The sequence below is a fragment of the Nymphaea colorata genome, chromosome 11 (genome assembly GCF_008831285.2).
Source record: "Nymphaea colorata isolate Beijing-Zhang1983 chromosome 11, ASM883128v2, whole genome shotgun sequence".
Taxonomy (NCBI): Eukaryota; Viridiplantae; Streptophyta; class Magnoliopsida; order Nymphaeales; family Nymphaeaceae; genus Nymphaea; species Nymphaea colorata.
In genome coordinates, this window is record NC_045148.1 from 18037107 (window position 1) to 18056566 (window position 19460).

The 19460-nt window shown below is 37.3% G+C and overlaps 2 protein-coding genes across 2 annotated transcripts; both read right to left on the bottom strand.

Moving 5' to 3' along the window:
- Positions 1-1028: 1028 nt before the first annotated feature.
- On the bottom strand, positions 1029-7272 carry LOC116263890 (nuclear poly(A) polymerase 1). The gene is given in 13 exon segments (XM_031643705.2): positions 1029-1317; positions 1451-1527; positions 1760-2316; positions 2319-2547; positions 2636-2803; positions 3176-3505; positions 3602-3664; positions 3806-3919; positions 4615-4776; positions 4873-4935; positions 5902-6009; positions 6161-6238; positions 6400-7272. Coding segments are annotated over 13 exon segments (2115 nt in total). The 5' UTR covers positions 6517-7272; the 3' UTR covers positions 1029-1268.
- Positions 7273-9047: 1775 nt separating this feature from the next.
- LOC116263891 (2-oxoglutarate and iron-dependent oxygenase domain-containing protein CP2-like) lies at positions 9048-19080 on the bottom strand. The gene is made up of 9 exons (XM_031643706.2): positions 18714-19080; positions 17710-17757; positions 16644-16820; positions 16403-16553; positions 15205-15291; positions 13407-13531; positions 11877-11995; positions 9889-10000; positions 9048-9812 (listed from the first exon to the last, which is right to left on the bottom strand). Exons 1-9 carry the CDS (start codon positions 19017-19019, stop codon positions 9780-9782), a joined length of 1158 nt encoding a protein of 385 aa, XP_031499566.1. The 5' UTR covers positions 19020-19080; the 3' UTR covers positions 9048-9779.
- Between the last annotated feature and the right edge of the window lie 380 nt (positions 19081-19460).

Here is a 19460-nt window from a genome sequence, read left to right on the forward strand (position 1 = left end):
CCATAAGAACGTGTACTCATATACTTAAATATTTATGGATCGACATCATGCCATGTGCCCATTCTACTACGTGTCTCGACGGTGGCCGTAACCTGTTTGTGGTTATCTTTTCGTGTTCCACGTATTCCTCTTTCTTTTTCAATTGTGAAAGCGCGTAGCCTCGATCTTTTGTTCCGATAATTAGATTGGAAGTTCCACAGCTATTAGATTTTGTATTTAATTGGACCGGGTCTACGTTAAACCCGATCCACTTGGCATCCTAAATTTGTTGTGCTTGGAGCAATGTGTGAATGGACGGGTCCTCCCATTGAAGGCATACACTCTCGCTCTAGCTCTCTCTTTCTCTCTCCCGCTGGTCCAAAAGTTCACATATTTCAGCTGGGGAAAGGCTCCATGACATATTTGTAATGACACACTTAGTGATACATTTGTAATGAAATAAACTGAAACGACCTTAGTGGAACTTTGCCTTCAGTGGTATAGTGCAACCGGCCAGTAAGCAGACTCGCACCAGAGAGGTCTGTTATTTGAAGCCAATGGTCTTTCTCTGTTTCTCTCGATTTGGATTGAAACGATGGCAAATACAACATTCAAATGTACCATAAGTTCATTCACATTTTTTTAGCAAGACAAAACCTTCAAGGCATAAAGACATGGTCTTGAAAATTTTACACTGAAAATCGTTTCTGATAAATAAGTATATCTTAGAAACACCTTAATTCAATTCATAGAAAATCCCACTACAAATGGTGAATTTCAAGTGCCGATAGCGTTCTTGGAAAATTTTTCACCAATTTTTGCATCCATTGGAAACCCAAAAAAAAAAAAATGTTCTATTGACACACAGCCTGTGATCAGAGAAGAGAAAGGGGGCCGGTTTAGAGACGTTGATCGATTGGATTCAGGGCAAGAGTTCTACAATTTTTTTATTTTGTTATCTCTCTTCCCACCCCACCTACTAAACAGTCAAGCCCCTAGGAGTATACAACCATTGCAACAACCATCGTACTCCCAACAACCATCACATGGGGAAAACAAAGGAGGACCAGAGATTGATCATCCTGTAGATTCTATGGAATTTAATACTGCACAATTCCAACACAAAAATGTTTGGATTTCCCATTCATGCTCTGAACAGTTGTCAATGTTGCCCATACATCGGCCATGCTGCTTTGAATCTCTATAGTTGAACTTATTAGATGAAAGATTTCAAGGATCTACAGGAAGTTTTTTTACCTAATCCTCGTTTGGATCTGTGGCTACAGCATTTATGTGTTTGTGCTAGAGGATGGAGGCACTGAAAACGGTGTCTTTAGCCTGTCAAAAAGGAAAAAAAACACAAGAATGAAGTTCATGCAAAGACGTCTCGTTCTGAATCTGATTATATGTTAAAGACATGACCATTGAGAAAACTGAAAACACAGGCTCCGAGTGGATATGAATCATGTACCTAATCAGTTGCCTGCGTTGAGGTTTAGATGTGTGAGAAGACAATCCATTTGAAGGCCGGGCATGTAGCAAAGCAGGCTTCATCAAGAATGCAGTTAAAAGTCAGATTGTGCTTGCTCGTATTCAAACTTATTTACATATGAAAGCAAACCAAAAGAATAAAATAGACAACGGAGAAAGATAGTAAAATGATGGATGCATGAACTGTAACGAGAAGCAAAATAATAAAGTAGACAATGGAGAAGAAAATATGAAAGGACAGATGCATGAATTTCAATGAGAAGCAATATTGAATAGTCAAGAAAAAAACCTCAAGCTCTTCTACGTCTCCACTTTGGAAGTAGTTAGCAATTGCTTGGCTAGACGGGACACTATCTACTTCCTTTGCAGACATTGGCATTGAAGATTCGGTGACGATGCTCGTCTCCTTTCCATGCACATTTGCACCATATTCTTCCAGCTCTACCAGCTCCTCAGAGAAAGCTTCAAGACCATTCATTGCAGCTCCATTTGTTGGAGCTGATATTATCTTTTCAAATGCAAGTGCTTCAGACAAGCCAACAGGTGGACTGAGTTTGCCAGCTCCTTCAGCGATTTGCAGGTCACCAGGTGCTGGAATTGCAGTTTTAGGCATGGTAGACGGTTCCCCCATTACATTATGTATTGCTCTTTTCTTGCTGGAAACATCGGCCACATCAGCATGTGGCCCACCATGACCATGGACTGCATCCTCCTGAACTTTTTCTGTTTGACCTGGGCTAGCCATTTTTCGCTTTCCACTCAGCCTGCCATCTGCACCAGCTGGCTTTGGAGGACGAGAAGGCCTAACACCACCAGGGAAGACAAAAAGTGGTATACTTCTTTTTTAACATGAGATATTTGGATTTCCATGCCAGGCTTCCATAAAGTGTACATCCCTACAGATTGCTTGAACTCATCAACAATTGGTCTTATATCAAACTGTTCACCATCCTGTACAGGCACACCTTGTTTCCGCTGTAGACCCATGAAGTAACAGCAGTGAAAGGGTCTCGACTTGTCAGAAAAGTCACCTGGGTGAGGGTGACACTGGAGCACACCATATGTGTATCTTTCTATCTGACTCAGCATGTACAGCCCACCAGTAAGAAAAAAATAACAAAAGTGGGGTTCAAATATGCTATAAAAGATTAGTCAACTATTGCACCTTCAGTGTAAGCTGACGGAGCCGAGACTCAACCCAACCTTTCCATTTGCGTAGGTCATCATCATTTTCAGATGTGATCTCTATTTGGAGATAGTTTTTGTATGCTTCGAAAAAGGGATAAGGCTCACACAGACTGTTCCAGTTTGCCTCATGATCTGCTTCCATTTCCTGCAGCATATTGACACTATGTCTATGCCATAAAAGTCAAGCTGGACATCGGAATTAAAAGGTGTGCATGCATAATATGAATAGGAAAAACAAATTGGAAAGAAAATATGGTATGAGAAATTGGGGAAGCTTCATGAGCCCCAGGTAGTCAAAAAACCAAAACCAAAATTTGTGTTACATAAAATAACGAGGGAATTTTACAGCTAATACAAGCATTTTCTATTATGTCAGAAACTTATAGCTAATAGTTTGTGAAAATTTTCAGAATACAAAGCGGAGGCATGAAAAAAGAGGACAGAAAATAGCAGCTGATTTACGTATTCGAGTTTTTCCAATCAGATCACGTGAAGTAATTGGGAAGGTATAACCCACCTCACAGATTTCCTTCCCCCGTTGGAACTCCTCAGTCATTACACGCAGAGTACTCAATGACACATTGTAGCTAGAATTCATGCATGGATAGGCAGGTGTTATTATTGGCATATGATGGAGTCTGTCTCGTGGATTTTTCCTTGGGTCCCAGACAGGAAGACCTAAAGGACCCTCCTCAATAGCACATAGCATGACTGGATTTGGCCAACGCCATTGTGTGTAAACTCGGAAAAAACGAGACACCAGCATACTTGGCACAGCATTTGGGTACAGCTGACAGATACGAGCCACAAGCAATGCCCAATTGATACCACCAAGGAAGCCAGAAACCTGATAACAATAGCAAATTTGATGGTCCCAAATAAGGGCAGATCAGCAAAAGTATCAGAGAGAAAAAATCAACCCATCGGCATTAAATATCCTCACATTGGAATATACACCACGACGTTTGGCCCAAAACCTCATGCACCGCAGTGTTGTTCGGAAGTTCTGTGTCAGATAGTTTTATTGTTAAATCACAGTGAACAGGAATATGATGACTAAGTTATAACTTCTTTCTATGTTTCTAACACATCTTAACCAAAAGATCCCCTCCATACCACCAAGAAAGTACAAAGAAGAAAAGGTTACCTGAATATTAGGAACCAAGCGCAGAATCTGATCAGTAACCCTACAACCATTGAGACTACGAACAGTCTGTTCATCAGCATTCTGTAGTATAGAATCTTGGGAAATATCCAAATCCTGCACCAAATGGAAAATATTAAAGTAAAAATTCCTGTCAATGAGTGAAAAATGGAAAAATACTATAATTTTGGGATAGAAGATGATGATGGTTGTGCTACCATAAAGTATGATCCTCGGTTGGACCTAGAGCTAACAAAATTACTGTTTCCAAGCTACTAGTTGAACTATCAATGCTAATGGACTGATAACTATCAGAAATTTTCAACTAAAATGCATCACGATCATATACATAAGTGTCACAAGGATAAGAAACAATTTTGTAAAGATAAATCTACAAATCCTATTTCGGCCTCTTGAACATGAATTGTAATAAAGTTAAACAGAATAACAGAAAACTTACTGAGATTTTTCACATGACTACTTTTATCATGATATTTCCATAACCAACATTAATTCCAACCACATCACTACATTTAAAATATCATATATTTTTGAAAATATGAATTCATGTATTTGGGTGCTATTTGAAAAACAAAAACAAAAAAGAAGAAGAAAGATATACATGAGACACCACAACATGCCAAATTATGGTGTCCTTACCAGAAATATGCAAATTCTAGTGGACTTAAGAAAACTATGAAAGACCGAAGATTTAAGAAAAAGAACACCTAAAACACTGATAAAATATTTTTGAGCTGCCAGATATCATTGAACTGATGTTAAATACATGCAGCCAACGGATATAACCTTACCTCAGGAATAACCCAAAGGGAAAGCTTTGCATAAAGAAGATCAATAGACACCCCACTAAATTTGAACTTCAATACAGGAACATGAGCATCAGGTACAGGGTGAAGCTCTGTCACCTCTGGCATTTCTGCTAGCATGCCATGGAGTTCCACAAAGAAATCTTCCTGAAACAGTGTTTAGAAATCATCATAGTCCAACCAACAAATCCCTCATGCCCAAGAAACCATTATGGATTACACATATTTCAGGAAAATTCTTACTTCTCTTGTGGCATGTCTGGGGCCAACACATAGTGTATCAATATCAGCACCTGGACCATGCACCTAAAGAGAAATTTCGCATTAAAATTAAAAAACATACACAATGTCAAGAAAAGAAAAAGAATTCCAATATTCAAGTTAATCTGTTCTATATGCAGCAAGGGAGAAACCTTTGTAAAAGATGGATAAATAAAGGATATATTTGTGCTAGTACAACCCTTGATGTTTTCAAAATTCAAATGACATAGGACCTATGATTAGAAGAAGTGCCCATGAAATGAAAAAGGTGTACATAAAGTACTTTCTACTAGAAAAATAATTGATCTCAGGTGTTGATCTTCGTTAGTATATCTTATTTCACATTAGCAGAAAGCAAAAAGTTGAGCATAAACTTCCTAGTTGTTGTCTAAGGAAGGAAATTTTCTCTTGTTCCTAATTACTAAAAGGTAAAGATGGTTCCCAGTTCATGAGATCAGCGACCTTCTTGCTTATCTCAAACTATTTAAGCACATCCATTTGCTAGTTTATCAAGAAACTTCCGGCTGCTTGTGGGTGACGATAATAAATTGTTAATAGACAAATCAGAAACTCCTCTAACGATACTACCTTTTGACTAATGTGGCCCATTTACAACTATAACTTTTCAAACCATGAACATAACATCGTGGATATCTAAATTAGAAACTTTCCATGTCTAAAATCTTTTATCAGAACTGGCATGCATTTGAATGTGCACGTATCCATGTGCTTACACCAGTGTATCATATGCATATGCAGATTTGGTTTACTTCTTCAAAGGCAATGGGTGTGCACAAGCAGGAGAGTGTGAGCCGAGAGAGAGAGAGAGAGAAAGAGTCATTGCTCACAGCTTCAGTAACACTAAGAGCAAACCCTCTAATAAAGTGAAACTAGAAACGTAAGAATTAGAGCCAACCACAAAGCATAAACACTAGCATGGTGCATAATTAACACAAGGGTGTAAATAAAGATTTCACAAACTCCTGAAATATGTGAGATGAGCATTCATACCCCAAGGCGATAAGAACCAAAGGTGAATATCTTAGCATTTGCTTCTTGCACAAGCTGCTCATTGAATCCTTTAGCACGACTGACCTTTTTAATCCATATCTTCACTATCTGATAAGCCACAAAGTGCTCCATTTTAGAAACTTCTACGATTCCAACAGATTATTTTCTTTTGACAAATTTTCAATTTTTTATTCTAGGCTTCAACCACATTTATAACCCAACAAGTTACAAAAAAAATCATAAAAAACGTCAACTTCACCTGGTCTAATCTGCCAAGCACTTCTTCCCTAGCAACTGATTCCTCTTGGCTTTCATACAATCCAGACGCTGCAAGAAACTGAACGCCCCAAATACTCACTTTCATTATACTGATGGCAAGCAACACAATGTTTAATGAAAGACAAACTAAAATCTAGCTGTTAACAGAGACTGTTGGTATGATATGTTAAGTACTTATGTAGAGTAATTTTGAATTCATCTTTCGTATAGCATACGGACCTTTTCGAGTTCCTGCGTTCGATTTAAATCAAGTTCAGTTGGTCCACCCAACGAAATTGGCTCGGTTACTCCAAGATACTGCCTGTTATTTTGCGTACCGACTCCGGCGCTTGCCATCGGTGCAAAAAAGCTAACAAATTCACAAATAATCTGAATGTACCCCAATTTTCTCCAAGAAATACCCCAAATCTCAATTCTCAACGCATGCCCAACTTCTGAATTTATGAATAAAGATTACAGAGAAGCCAAAAGTTTCAGTATTCTTTCAACTATGACCAATTCTCGGCAAGGAATCAGAAGAAAAGATAAAGAAATAATATCCATTCTGCACTATTCGTTGAAGAAATAATAACAAAAATCAAGGGAAAACAAGATTAAGGTTAAAGTACACTAGAAGCCCATAGAGGATTACAGTCGCTTCGAAGAAGATAATAAAGTACAACTGAGACCCTAACGACGGAGGATCTTCTCATTTAGAAACAACGAAAGGCCCTCTGGCGCAAAGCCACGGCTTCCTTTCCCCGATGTTGCAGCCGGGAAACCGCCTTTTCTCGTTACCCACTTCAAGTTTTCGCCGGAACACAGCCCAATCGTTCGAAGAGATCTTGACTAGGCCGGAAAATCGACCGCTCCCATCGGTTGGAACAAAATCGAAAGAGAAAAGGAAGGTTTCCCCGTCGGGAAAGAAACATAGAGGCGATTCCGGTTCGGCACTTCCAAAGGATTAGAGGGACTGAACCCTCGAATCTGGATACGGTTGACGGGAAAAGAGATCATCAATCATCAAACACTGTCGCGCGAAGCAACCAGAATAGGGTTTGTTCCGACGCTCTAGCCTTTCTTTCCTATTTCAATACCAACACCCCCTCTCCCCTCATAACAAGAACTAAAAATATTAACAACAAAATTAATAATGACAATAAAAGAGCTTTCATGCAATTAATTTTCATTCTAAACAGTCAGATCAAATTTAATCCGGTTGTCTATATGAGAGACAAAGATGCTGAGTCTTTTTTATTGTTTCCTAGAGGTACGAATTTTTCCAAAGGTAACTTACTGGAAAGGATAAATTTACCTTTCGGACAAAAAAAGTAAATGAGAAATTTCGTCAGAAATGAAATCATGGACGGGCACTTCTCGTTTGCACTTTCTTTTTTTGAAGCCCTGATCCTTGTATCCAATGCTGTCATGCCATATATTAGGGAAATAGCAACAAGAGGACCTCTAGATCTCTATTGACAAACCCAAAAAAGTAGTGCTCTCGTTTAAGATGGTTTGAGCAGATCATACTAAAGTTATTTCATACGTACGAACAAGAGGACAAGCTATTGAAAAATCAAATTAAAAAAAGGAAATGAAAAGTTTGAGAAAATAATGACTGATAATATTGGTGCTTTCTTTCTTAGTCGCCCAAATTCAATACTGTGATTTCCAGATTGAATTTTACAGCTTCATCTTTTGAATTACAATGGATGGCAAAATAGACAAGGAAAAAACAGCAAATACTAGCAACTTAAAAGCATGCCTCAAGGGGTTTTGGCGCAGTGGCTCGGGCCAATGGCTGGTAGGCAACCGGCTTCGGTTTCGAATGGCATGGACACTAACTTCTTGCACAAGCTGAAGCAGCTGTATGCTTTCGAGGTGGTGTACTAGCCTCGGATTGTGCCACCGGGGAAACAACAATGTCTCTCGGACTCGGGTGGAAGAAGTTTCTAAGGGTTAGGGAAAAAAGCAACTTAAAGCAGCAAAAACTACAAAACAAAAATTTAGCCTGAATAAGTTATCCAATCATGTGTAAAAGTATAATTTATTATTATGTTTACGGTTGAAAGAATCTCTCTCTCGTCTAGAGGTTGTGGCTCATATCCTCTTGGTGGCGCATTTAGAAAAAGCGTAACAACAAAGTCTTCATGAACACTTTCTCATTGCTGAATTTTGTGACACGCCTTGTACAAAAAAATGTCCACTTTGCTCTTCGATTATGATGTCATCCTTCATTTTGTCTATCCACTTTCTTCCTACTCCTTATTTCATTTTATTGTATTGTTGTCTTGTATATTTCATTATTTTTTTTGTTTTTACGATTTGTTTTTTATTTAAGAGACTTTTTGCCCCCAAATTTTGTTATGCATTCTCATTTTATGGGCTCCCCCTCTCCCCATTTAAAACTTCTTTTTGTTTAAACTTTAAAATGAACTGGCCAAGTTTTGGTTAAGCTCCTTAACAAAAAAAAAAACCGGCGTTACTTGGTGAATCTCTTGAGAAGCCAAGGGAGTGCTCGGACAAAGAATAACGGCATTTGGTGGACCACCTCACCATTCAAGATATGTAATATAAGAAACCAACAAGGTTCGAACCCCTCGACACTGCATTTGCTTGGGGAGATCAGTCAGGAGTCCCTAACCATTTCATCACTTTCATTCGAAATGAATGTCTGAGAAAGTTAATTGTCCACATTGAATCCTTCCTGCGCTGCTCATTGAGAGCACATCCGAAACAAGATAGGTAAGACAACAAGCCTCCATCTCACCAGGGTTGAAATTAAAGTCGATGTCAGGTCGTCTCAAGACCATACACATTTCATTTTCAAGCAGGCTATTGTTCCAACAAATTTCAGAAAAAGTTTAGGCATATGGAAGAGAGAGAGAGAGCCGATAAAATGGAAATTCATTCAAAACAAAATGTAGTGACAAGGCGTCACCAATCAACAGTATCAAAAGAAAAAAAGATAAAAAGTGACATAAGAAGAAAATTAGCAGAGAGAGCAATATACAGCACTTAATACATCCAACATTTTCCAATTGGACATTGGCAGGATGCCAGAACTCCTACATCGGAAACTTATCTTTACACCAAAAGAAGACCAAAGTTTACTACTCTTGCATGCCAGTTGAAGCCATGCAGCTGCACTTCATGATACCTGTTGAATCAGCGATACGTTTTACACACACAGGACTCGGCATCAGAAAAGTGAACCCAGGCTTAAGAGGAGGTTTCAGATGCAAGGGGTGAATGCAGCACACTCTGAAACCATTCACAAAATGGTAAAACGAAACGCAGCAAGTTTACATTTGAAAGGAGACCCCTGCCTCCAACTAGAACTCCCTAAGACTGAAGATTTCATATGCCACAAGCACTGGTTGCAGATTATGCATGGGGATAGGTCTTGCCATGGACTCTTGGTGGACTGGGGCTCCACTTCAGGCAAAAGAAACATCTTTCCGAAGCTTGCCAATTGGATCGAAATAACACCAGGATGATTTCTTCTGGGCGGTGAAGATATGCAGCCATCACATGTACATAAAATGCCACCTTACAGAGTCACTGGCAATATGCAGTCAACCAGTTTATGACACCAAGTGCCCCAGACCAGTTTTTGACTAAATCATTGATTCTCCTCTCCTAAGAAACTCCTGCATGATTGGGACATGAATAGAGAAAATTTTTACTTCAAGTACATGGCGAAGAAGACACCTAGCAAGAACTTACCAGTTTTGTTGCAGCAACCATTTTTTCATGTCTTTCATTCTTCTGACGTAAACACTCCCCACACCAATTAGAGAAATCTTTTTGATACCTTATGAGCTCTCTAAAAACCGAACTGAAAGAAAAGTATTAAACACAAGTAATTTAGAATAACATATACGTTGCAGATGTTACAGCCAAAGGCAGCTGTCCATATGTCTATCAACGCAATGAAATCAAAGTAGATTAAATGTGTTAAATAGTAGTTACTAACGGTTTTCCTGCCGAAGCTGTTCTCATTCTTTACCTGGTTGCATTTATTTTAAGCTTGGCATTAAATAAAGGAAAAAACAAAAAATCTTTGTGAGATTTCAGTTACTAGTTTTAGTAACCTGCTAAAGTTGGACATATTAATGCTAAAGGCTTTATTTTTCTAGTACAAAATTCGATGGTGGACAAAATTGTATGACTAGCAAAGAATGGTTTATATATCAGGATACTAACGTAGCAATTCTTATGCTCTAACAGCATTAAAGAAAGCCAAAATAAATAATTTATGGAAGGTCCAAAACGACAAGATAAACCACCAACAAAACTTTAATTTTTGTATCAAAGACCAGCCACTACTGCAAAATCACACAAAGTCGGCAACTAAAATGCATATTATGCTTCCATATTGGAATGTTGGGTTTCAAGTTCACAGTAGCACATATGACAATTTTACAAATACATGATCCAGGAGTTGGTACATTTATGTACAACCCATGTCCGCAAATTGCAGCATGTAGGAATAAGTGGTGCATGCTCAGCTAGCATGGTCCAGCACAAGAAGAAAAGAAGCATGATGCACGTACAGTAATAAACCAAGAGCAAACAATCCTCTGAAAACTTACTGAATTAAGCACAGCTTTGAACTATTAAGGAAGAAGCAATTCTTCCAAAAGACGTAGAAGACCAAATTGCCCTGCTCTAACTTTAATTTATATTATATGTCAGGGTCGGATCCAATTTCTGGAACACATACAATTTAGACCCCCAGTTCAACTCTGTGCACAACACTGACTGCCTTCATTCTTATCGTTAGCCTTTGCCTAAGCACTGTTTTGCCATTTAAGTTGCATCAATATGACACCTGTAATGCCCATTGCTGAACTTAGCCTTGGTACTTCCAACATCAGATAGGCAACTTTGCATAATTATCCAGTTACGAAATTAGAAGTCAGACACAAGTAGGTCAAAGCCCTAAAGGTCATGACTACTAGGAATTAGCCAGTCCAAGTCAGTTGACTAAAATAAATTAGAAATGAAATAGAATATACATAGATTTTAAAATACATATAGATGAACAGGTACACAAAACACACACATATATATTATATATAGGCCTTCTGCAAAAATCCTTCTAAAAAAAGAAATTTAGTGTCCTAACAAAGAGAAGAAAAAATATAAGTGTAGGACTGACCCGAAAACCTACAGGTCGCTCATTGACTTGTAGGGACCAGTGTCCTTGCGATTCATTAGTCCATGGCTGTACCAACTATGTGGCCAGTGCTAGTTGGCCAGCTACTGACTGGGCAACTACCGGAATAGTCGACTGACCAGTCTCCTAGATAAACAACATGGTTTTCTAAGAACTGTTTTCTCAACTCAACCTTATTAAAATGTGTGACAAAGACCTATATTGCATCCTACGTTTGGAGATTTTGACGTTATCAACGACTAACTTTTCGTTTCTCCAAAATAGTCATAAAATGACACGTATAACACACAGAAACAGCTAGTTCCATTACTTTTTCTAATGGCATGCATGTATATCACACAGAACCAAAATTAACCATCGCCTTGCAAACTGCAAAGACATTCACATTTAACAAACACGTACAGTATTGATTGCTTGTTCACTCATTATAAGTGGCCCAAGGTTTTGGTTGCTAAGAGGCAAGAATACTACACCAAATTTAATGCATGATATTGCATATTTACAATACAAAGTGTGAAGGAAATGGAAATACCTTCTGCACCACAAAAGTAGATTGATTCGATTGCCAGATGTTGTGGGTCTTGCTCCATGCCGATGACGACCACGGTGAAGTATCGCTTGTCCAGGAACATGTGAATAATCAAAAATTTCCTAGAAACAAGAAATAAGCATTCATAAATAGGAGAACCAACGGTCCACTGATCAAACCAATCAAAGTTCATTATGATCATAACATCTGTCCAAGAAAACTTTATTAGAAAAAAAAAAAAAACAAGTCCACATGAAACTTTCAGTGTTTTGTCTTTTCTGTTACCAAGAAATAGGCATTTTCATCTCTTATCATACTTCCCCTTCTTACACCCTGATGCAGTAGGTCATTAAGTGGCAAGCCACTTCCTCAAACATAGACAGCAGCCATAATATACTAAACTGGTCTTCTCAAACAGCACGCCTGGGTCTTTAAAATTTTAAAATAAATAAATGTGCAACAGAAACAGCATTTCATATAGATTAAATTCTTTGACTTTTACTAGCAATACATCTGTGAGAGACATGCAATAGTATACGTTATAAAGCTACCATTGAGAAGTTCTTTGCAGATCTTAAAGTATCAGCTATAACAGCCATGTTTTGACAGTCAAGATGACCCTTCAAAATCCCTCTATAACAGGACATTTTCTCACAATTCTTCTTCACAATATGAAACCTTGGTTGAATTGCAGCAACCCAAAAAAGTCAATTGAATTAACCCATGCTAAAGCATTGCATTTGGAAAATTAACAAACATCCAGTGCCTTTATACCTTTAGCATGTGTAATATGATTTTCCATTAGTTAATCCCATTGTCACAGATATCAGCATCTTTTTTTTCTCAAAAGAACACGGAAATGGGAAAAGAAAGATGGAAAAAACATAAAAAAAGGATGATATTTTGGAGACAAACGTCAAAATGAAAATATTACGCTTTCTTGTTTTCCTTGGGAGAAAAAATCTGTTTTAAATTCTTCAGGTTTCTTTTAACATTTTAAGAGATATTTTAAATTTTTACCAATATTTTGTAAAGATAGTATAAATCCCAAATTTTTCATAATTTTTCTATTACATTTTTACATTTTAAAATTCCTAAGATTTTTCCAAAAAAACTCGATTGATAAATAACTGAGAAAAACCACACAGATAAAAACCCGAACACAATGGTCACAACAATTCCAACAAAAAGCAACCATAACGGATGTTATGTACAGATACATTTCAGTATGCATACCACTGTCTTATTAGTAGGGCTCTAACAGATTCATTGACATATCAATCTAAATCCTTTATCACAGTTGGTAATGTACATCCTTCCTCACATTTAAAGTCAAATCAGTCTGAGTTGGTCGATTTACTTCTCTCTATCCATCAAATTTTGCTGATATGTCAATGAATCTGTTAGAACAGCTGAAAGTAAAAACATGCAACCATGCGTGCGCAAAGCTAAATATGCACTAGACCCAACTAATCAATAACTTCATATGAAAAATTAAGGATAAATTATGACCATTCCTAACCACAAACATACCTCCGGATGAGTGTCAGAATTTACATGGTTATCACACCGTACACCTCTGAAAAACAGGTCGCCACCAGAAAACTGTTTGCCTAAGCAGATGTTTAGGGTTACTTCTGAATCATCCACATGGAATCCTACAACAATAACAATGAAACTCTCAAACTTGAAAACAAAACTAGCACATGCTTCAAGGAATTTTCCGTTGAAGGCTTGAATCAAGTATGTGTTCTTTGCAATGTTTATAAAAGGCGTAGCGTATCAGTCGGGCCGACCTATACGCCGTATCGTAACGTATCGTAAAATTAATTTTTTAATTTTAAAAAATATTTGAAAATCAGAAAAAATAGACAAAAATCCTTAAAAATCTAAAAAAATGAACAAAAAATCAGAAATCAAGAAAAATAAAAAATGTATTCAAATATAAAAAAGTTCATCATACATAAGGAACATTCATGTGTATACTATCAACAACACATTCAAAAAAAAGAAATCAAATATTCAAATTAACATAATAAGCATCTATCACAATTTTAAACTTGAAAATTTTATAAAATTTTAGGACTTAGAGTCTTAAGACTTGAACTTTTAGGACTTAGATTGCATCACAATTTTATAAGTTCAAACATACAGTTATCATCTTTCATGATTCAACGATGATATCTCCCAAATTGATGAATCCTTGGTTAATTTTTATGAAAATAGGCAAAAGCTCTCCCTCCTATGTCTATTGGAGTCTTTAAATACAAGAGGAGAGGGAGGGAGGAGTGTTTAAACTTTTAAAAAATAAGGAATTTTATGTTTCTCCCGTATCGTACGATACGGGGGTGTATCGGCCGTATCGTACGATACAGACCCCGTATCGTACGATACGGGCGATACGGGTAAGATACGCACGCGTATCGTGTACCGAACACGTATCGTATAGGTTTCTTCGACCTATACGATACGTATCGTACGATACGGATAACATTGGTTCTTTGGGTCATATGGGGTGGGTTTTTCTTTTTTTGTGGGGTGAGGTGGGCCAGATTTTGCATGTGACCTGTGAACAGCACTAACAAGGCCAGCGAACTGAGTTGTCCTAGGATGGAACTAACAAAAATTCAATCCGCACAAAATAATTACTCAAATCGGGGCAGGTGAGTGCTCTCTGAGAGATTCCTTTGGCTATGAAAATTTTGTTATCTAAGGAGATTTTGAAAGCTTTTGGGCTTTTAATAGCATGTAAATGCCAAAGATACCGAAAGAAGCCATAAAATTGCTTTCAATTAGGATAAAATTTAAATGTCATATCTTCATTTTAAAGTTTCTGATTTGCATGATGTAACACAAAATTTATTCAAAATAAAAGGATAAAAATGTGCATAAAATTCAAAATATCAGGGATAATCATCATCAATAAGCAACATAAAACAAGGTGACTTGCAGAAGACAACCAGAGACATCCATCTTGAGCCAAAGTTCTAAAACACCCACAACAACAAACCTTTTATGGTTAGAACATAAAGAAAATGTCAAAATCAAAAACCCATACAGCAAGCATTTCACTTTCCTCTTCTTGAGACACAGATTGTGTTGGATCAATTGTACAAATTCTGTCTTACCTAAAAAATTTGTTCATATTGCATGCACAGGAAACAGTTTCCACAAACTTCCAATTTGAATTCATTGTCGAGATAATCATAAGAAACCTCAACCACCAACATGCACATCATAGTAGCCCATGAAACAGAATTCATCAAGGATGACAATCTCAAAGCACCAAGTCTATCACTTTCAAATGCAGTGGAACAGGAAAGGGACATACCAAGTGAAACATCCTTGTCTTCTCCATATTCAACAATGAAACCATGATGTGAATCTAAAGATGATCCACCAACTTCTGGGAAAAAAACTGCATTAAAATATTAAATTGAGAATTATTTAAAAACATACAAAAAATAGCAAACAATGTATATATATCAACCTGATAAGTTTCATGGCAATTGGCAAGGCTTCACCATGAGTTTCCTTTCTACAAAATGTGGTCTTTCTTATGAAATTCTCAAAAGTCAAAATTGTAAACATTGAAGAGAGGAAAATAAGAAAGTACAAATAAATAAATAACTATACATATAGGAAAATTGAATGGTGACTCTGGTTTTTCAAAGTCACCCAGCCTGCAGAATATATAATTAAAATATATAAGAAGAAGTTGTATCCAAGAACTTCGTAAATAAACATCGTGATGTTATCAAGATATATGCATCTTCATGGGGATAGTCGCAAGTTTGTGATATAGAAAGCTATGATAGTTCCAACATTTTGGAGATATTGGTTACCATGTGCACACAACATAAATATATATATATATATATATATATATATATATCAGAATTCATGACAACCACTATGAATTGTTCAATTCAATCAATTTAAATTATTGCAAGTTGCGACAATAGAAGCAACCTTTTAAGGTCAAACTATCAGTTATTATCCACCTTTCATACGTTGCTTTTATGTGGCAACTTATAAATTGTCAATACATTTTGATTGGATGGATGTTACCAGGGTACTATATTTCTTGGTTTTCATGTGCTAGGAGCCATATTCGCACAAAAATGCAAATATAGACCTACACAGACATAATTTTTAACTGATGAAGAACTTGGAAAATATGTCATAAAAGTATATGGTTTTTAACTTATGCATTCACCAAAAAAATTGTACAGTTTCTACGTTTTTATGCTCATTTCCTTATTTTTAAATACCGTTTGTACTTAAAAAAGTTGATTAGTTCAGATAATTATTTGTTATGCTCCTCTAGATCCTAATCATATTTCATTCCCCAGCAAAGTCTCATGGGATACATGCACCCAAAGGACCAGATCTGATTACGTCACGGCTTACCCATTGCTTGCATGCAACTAAGGTAAGTAAAAGCATATTGCTACAAGTCAGCAGCTATCATAATAAAGAGCTATAACAATTCAATCCATGAACACATGTACAGCTTATGATATTACCTTTAGACATTGGAGAGACAAACTGATGCATAAGCTGATTAAGCATGGATTCCATGCCAAAATCATCAAGAACAGCTCCATACTTGTTCATTGTGTTTGGTCTCATTATCTTACATCTGGTTTCCTGAACCCATTTTTCAAAATTTTCTACCTGGAACATTAAAATAACTCTCACTTCATAACACAATGTTATAAGTACAAAAGGTGGTGTGTATGCCAAATCAATAATTTTACTTGGTACCTCAGCAAGCAGCATTTCACAAAAACTTGGACGAAGCATTGAAAATGTGTAGATGCCTGGTGAAGGTTCACGTATGATACTTCTCAGAGTCTGTTTATTGTTCTCATTGATTGCGTTAATGAAAGATGGTACAAAAAATGCTGCCGGCTGCATGTCATACAATGCTTTATGCAGAGGCTGAAACAAGAAAAAGAAAATCAGATGCACAAACTACCTCATGACATCAATGACCAGTGTCAGCTCATCAACCAGTCCTATGTTGGGACCAGTTTTACCACACCCTGCATATTTAACATATTCCACTCGTCTTTTCATAATCTACCTTGTAGATGTCATCTTGTAATTCAAATATTATAAAGCTATATAAAATGATATTTTTTAAATATGTGAATAAGATTCTATAAGAATTTAAAATCAAGCGTCTGAATGCTTTTGGCTTCTGCAACTCATCTTACATGTCCAAGAAAAAGGAGTTTTATGAATCTGTATGTTTTTAAACAAGCACATTACCATCTATAGTTATTTTTCCAAAATCCCCTAAAAAATTAAGGGAACAGAGAGGTAAATGCAAGTTCCAAGATGCAACTGGTTGAACGCATTTCTCACGGGGCATCTGTTTTGTGAGAGAGAGAGAGAGAGAGAGAGAGAGAGAGAGAGAGAGAGAGATTGCAGGTGAGGTTTATTGCATAAAGCATTTCTCCTGATTAAAATGGAAAAAAAGATTATTCTGAATCTTAAAGACTGAAAATGATGTCTGTGATATGAGTTTCATGAAACAACTTAACTCATGATCAGTTCACAGCTCGAAGGATCAATTCTTGCCAGACAAAATAAGAAAATTATCAGCTTTAGAAGAGAGGAAGGAAAAGGAGATGCATACGCCAGCAAAATGCACTATCTTCCAAAATGAGTTAAGCTACTCATTGTGGAAATTCATGACACATCTTGTGTGGAAAAAAAATTCTTACAGTAAATGAAATTGTATCTACTTCCACATCAGTTCCTCCAGATTAGCAAATAATTTATAAAAGCAGCATTTATACAAAACAATTGCCAAAATCCACACCTGATAGTTGGCCATGATTTTCTGTCTGTATTCACTATGTTTCTGAACCTGGTAAGAAAAAGAATCAGTTTTGCAGTAGAACAAAAAGAATGAGTTGAGAAAGTGAAAACACAGTAAAAGATCACATGATCAATAATGTATAAGAATGGACTGATAAGAATTCACAACCTTAAAAAAAATTAAAATATTGAAGGTTGGGGAGGCAATTTTGTAGCTCAGCTGCTCAAGGGAGAAGTTAAAAGAAAATGGCAGGAACCAATACTAGTTCGTTGCTGCCATCACATGTTCTACCGCTAATTGAAAAACTTGATTTCAGAAGAGGACATCTTCGTAATATGAGCCCTTGCCAATTCATTCTGCTCTTTCTTATAAACAAGGAAATATTGCAGTTAAAAACCTATGAAACAGCTATTAGAAACAGAAACTCAACTAGAATCTGGATATCTTTCTAAAATCATAGGTGAACTAAGAGCTGGGCGGACTTATGTCAGATTGACATTTTCACCTAGACCAAAAGTGGATTCTTTATAAAGAAGGAGAAGCTGATTGGTTTCACCAAATGGATGTTGTATATGGAGCAAATGTAAGTGTCACTAACGATTCCACATTTAACATTTCTCACATACACCTTGATGAAAAGGATGACACGAACCCAGTTGGACCAGGTTTAAGTGGTTAAAGATTCATTTCTTACTTTCCCGATTTCCATTAAATCAATCCCAGTGCAATCCCCTTGTAACTACACAACCAACGACCAAAAAACAACCAAACTTCACTTTTATTCAACTACATCCGCAGCCGAAGCGCAGAAGGTTATCAAACCACAGTCTTTCATTTAGTGCGTAACCATTATACGGAAAGGACTAAAATTCGACCATTGATCCTCAAAAAAGAAGTAAACTCAAACGCAGAAATCTGAATTACGAAGACTTAGGGACATGAACACAAGAAAGAATCCATTAAACTGATACAAGAATGCTAGCGCCCAAAGAATTCGCGCTCACCCTTAAGCGCTCGCTGTCGGGGAGGTACCTCGCCAGGATTTCGCTCATGAACTGGACCTTCTCGTCGCGAGAGACGCCGAGCATGCAGGAAGGCAGGTGACGCTCCAGGGAGCTGAATATGGAGGCTTTGTAGTCCAGCTGGAGATCGTCGTAGCTCTCGGGCTTGTGATCGTTGTTAGGGTTAAGCCGTAGACGACGATCTCCGGCCGGCCCGGAGTCTGAATTCGGCGGCCGGCGAGTGGTAACGACGCCGTTGGGCCCCGGGCAAGGCTCGGCTCGCCGATCGTCCTGTTCGTCCTTCAACATTTCCGTGTCTCCTTCTCCGGAGCTCGCTTCCGTCTCTCCAAACGGAGGAAGAAGAAAACCAAAAAATTTGGACGTGTGGGGAATTTAAAGGAGAGAGAGAGAATTTGATTCGCGCGTGTGGAAGGAAGCGTGCGAACCGGAGCAGAGTTGGCAACGGGAAAATTAGGGTTTCGTGGACGGCAAATTACTGAAATGTCCTTAAGCATCCCTAACATCTTTTTCTTTTTAAATTTTCAGTTCTAAATTTTATTTTTCTTCTTTCCTGTTAAAATTTCACGGTATGGTATTGAATCCTTATTGATCAATTACGAAATCTTATGAAGAGCTCAAATCTGATATAAGTCCGGTTGTTATCGTGTTATCAAATCACAGTTTAACCCTCGGACCTAGGATGTCACATGCATAAACTTGTGTCATAAAAGAAGTGGATTGTAACACCTA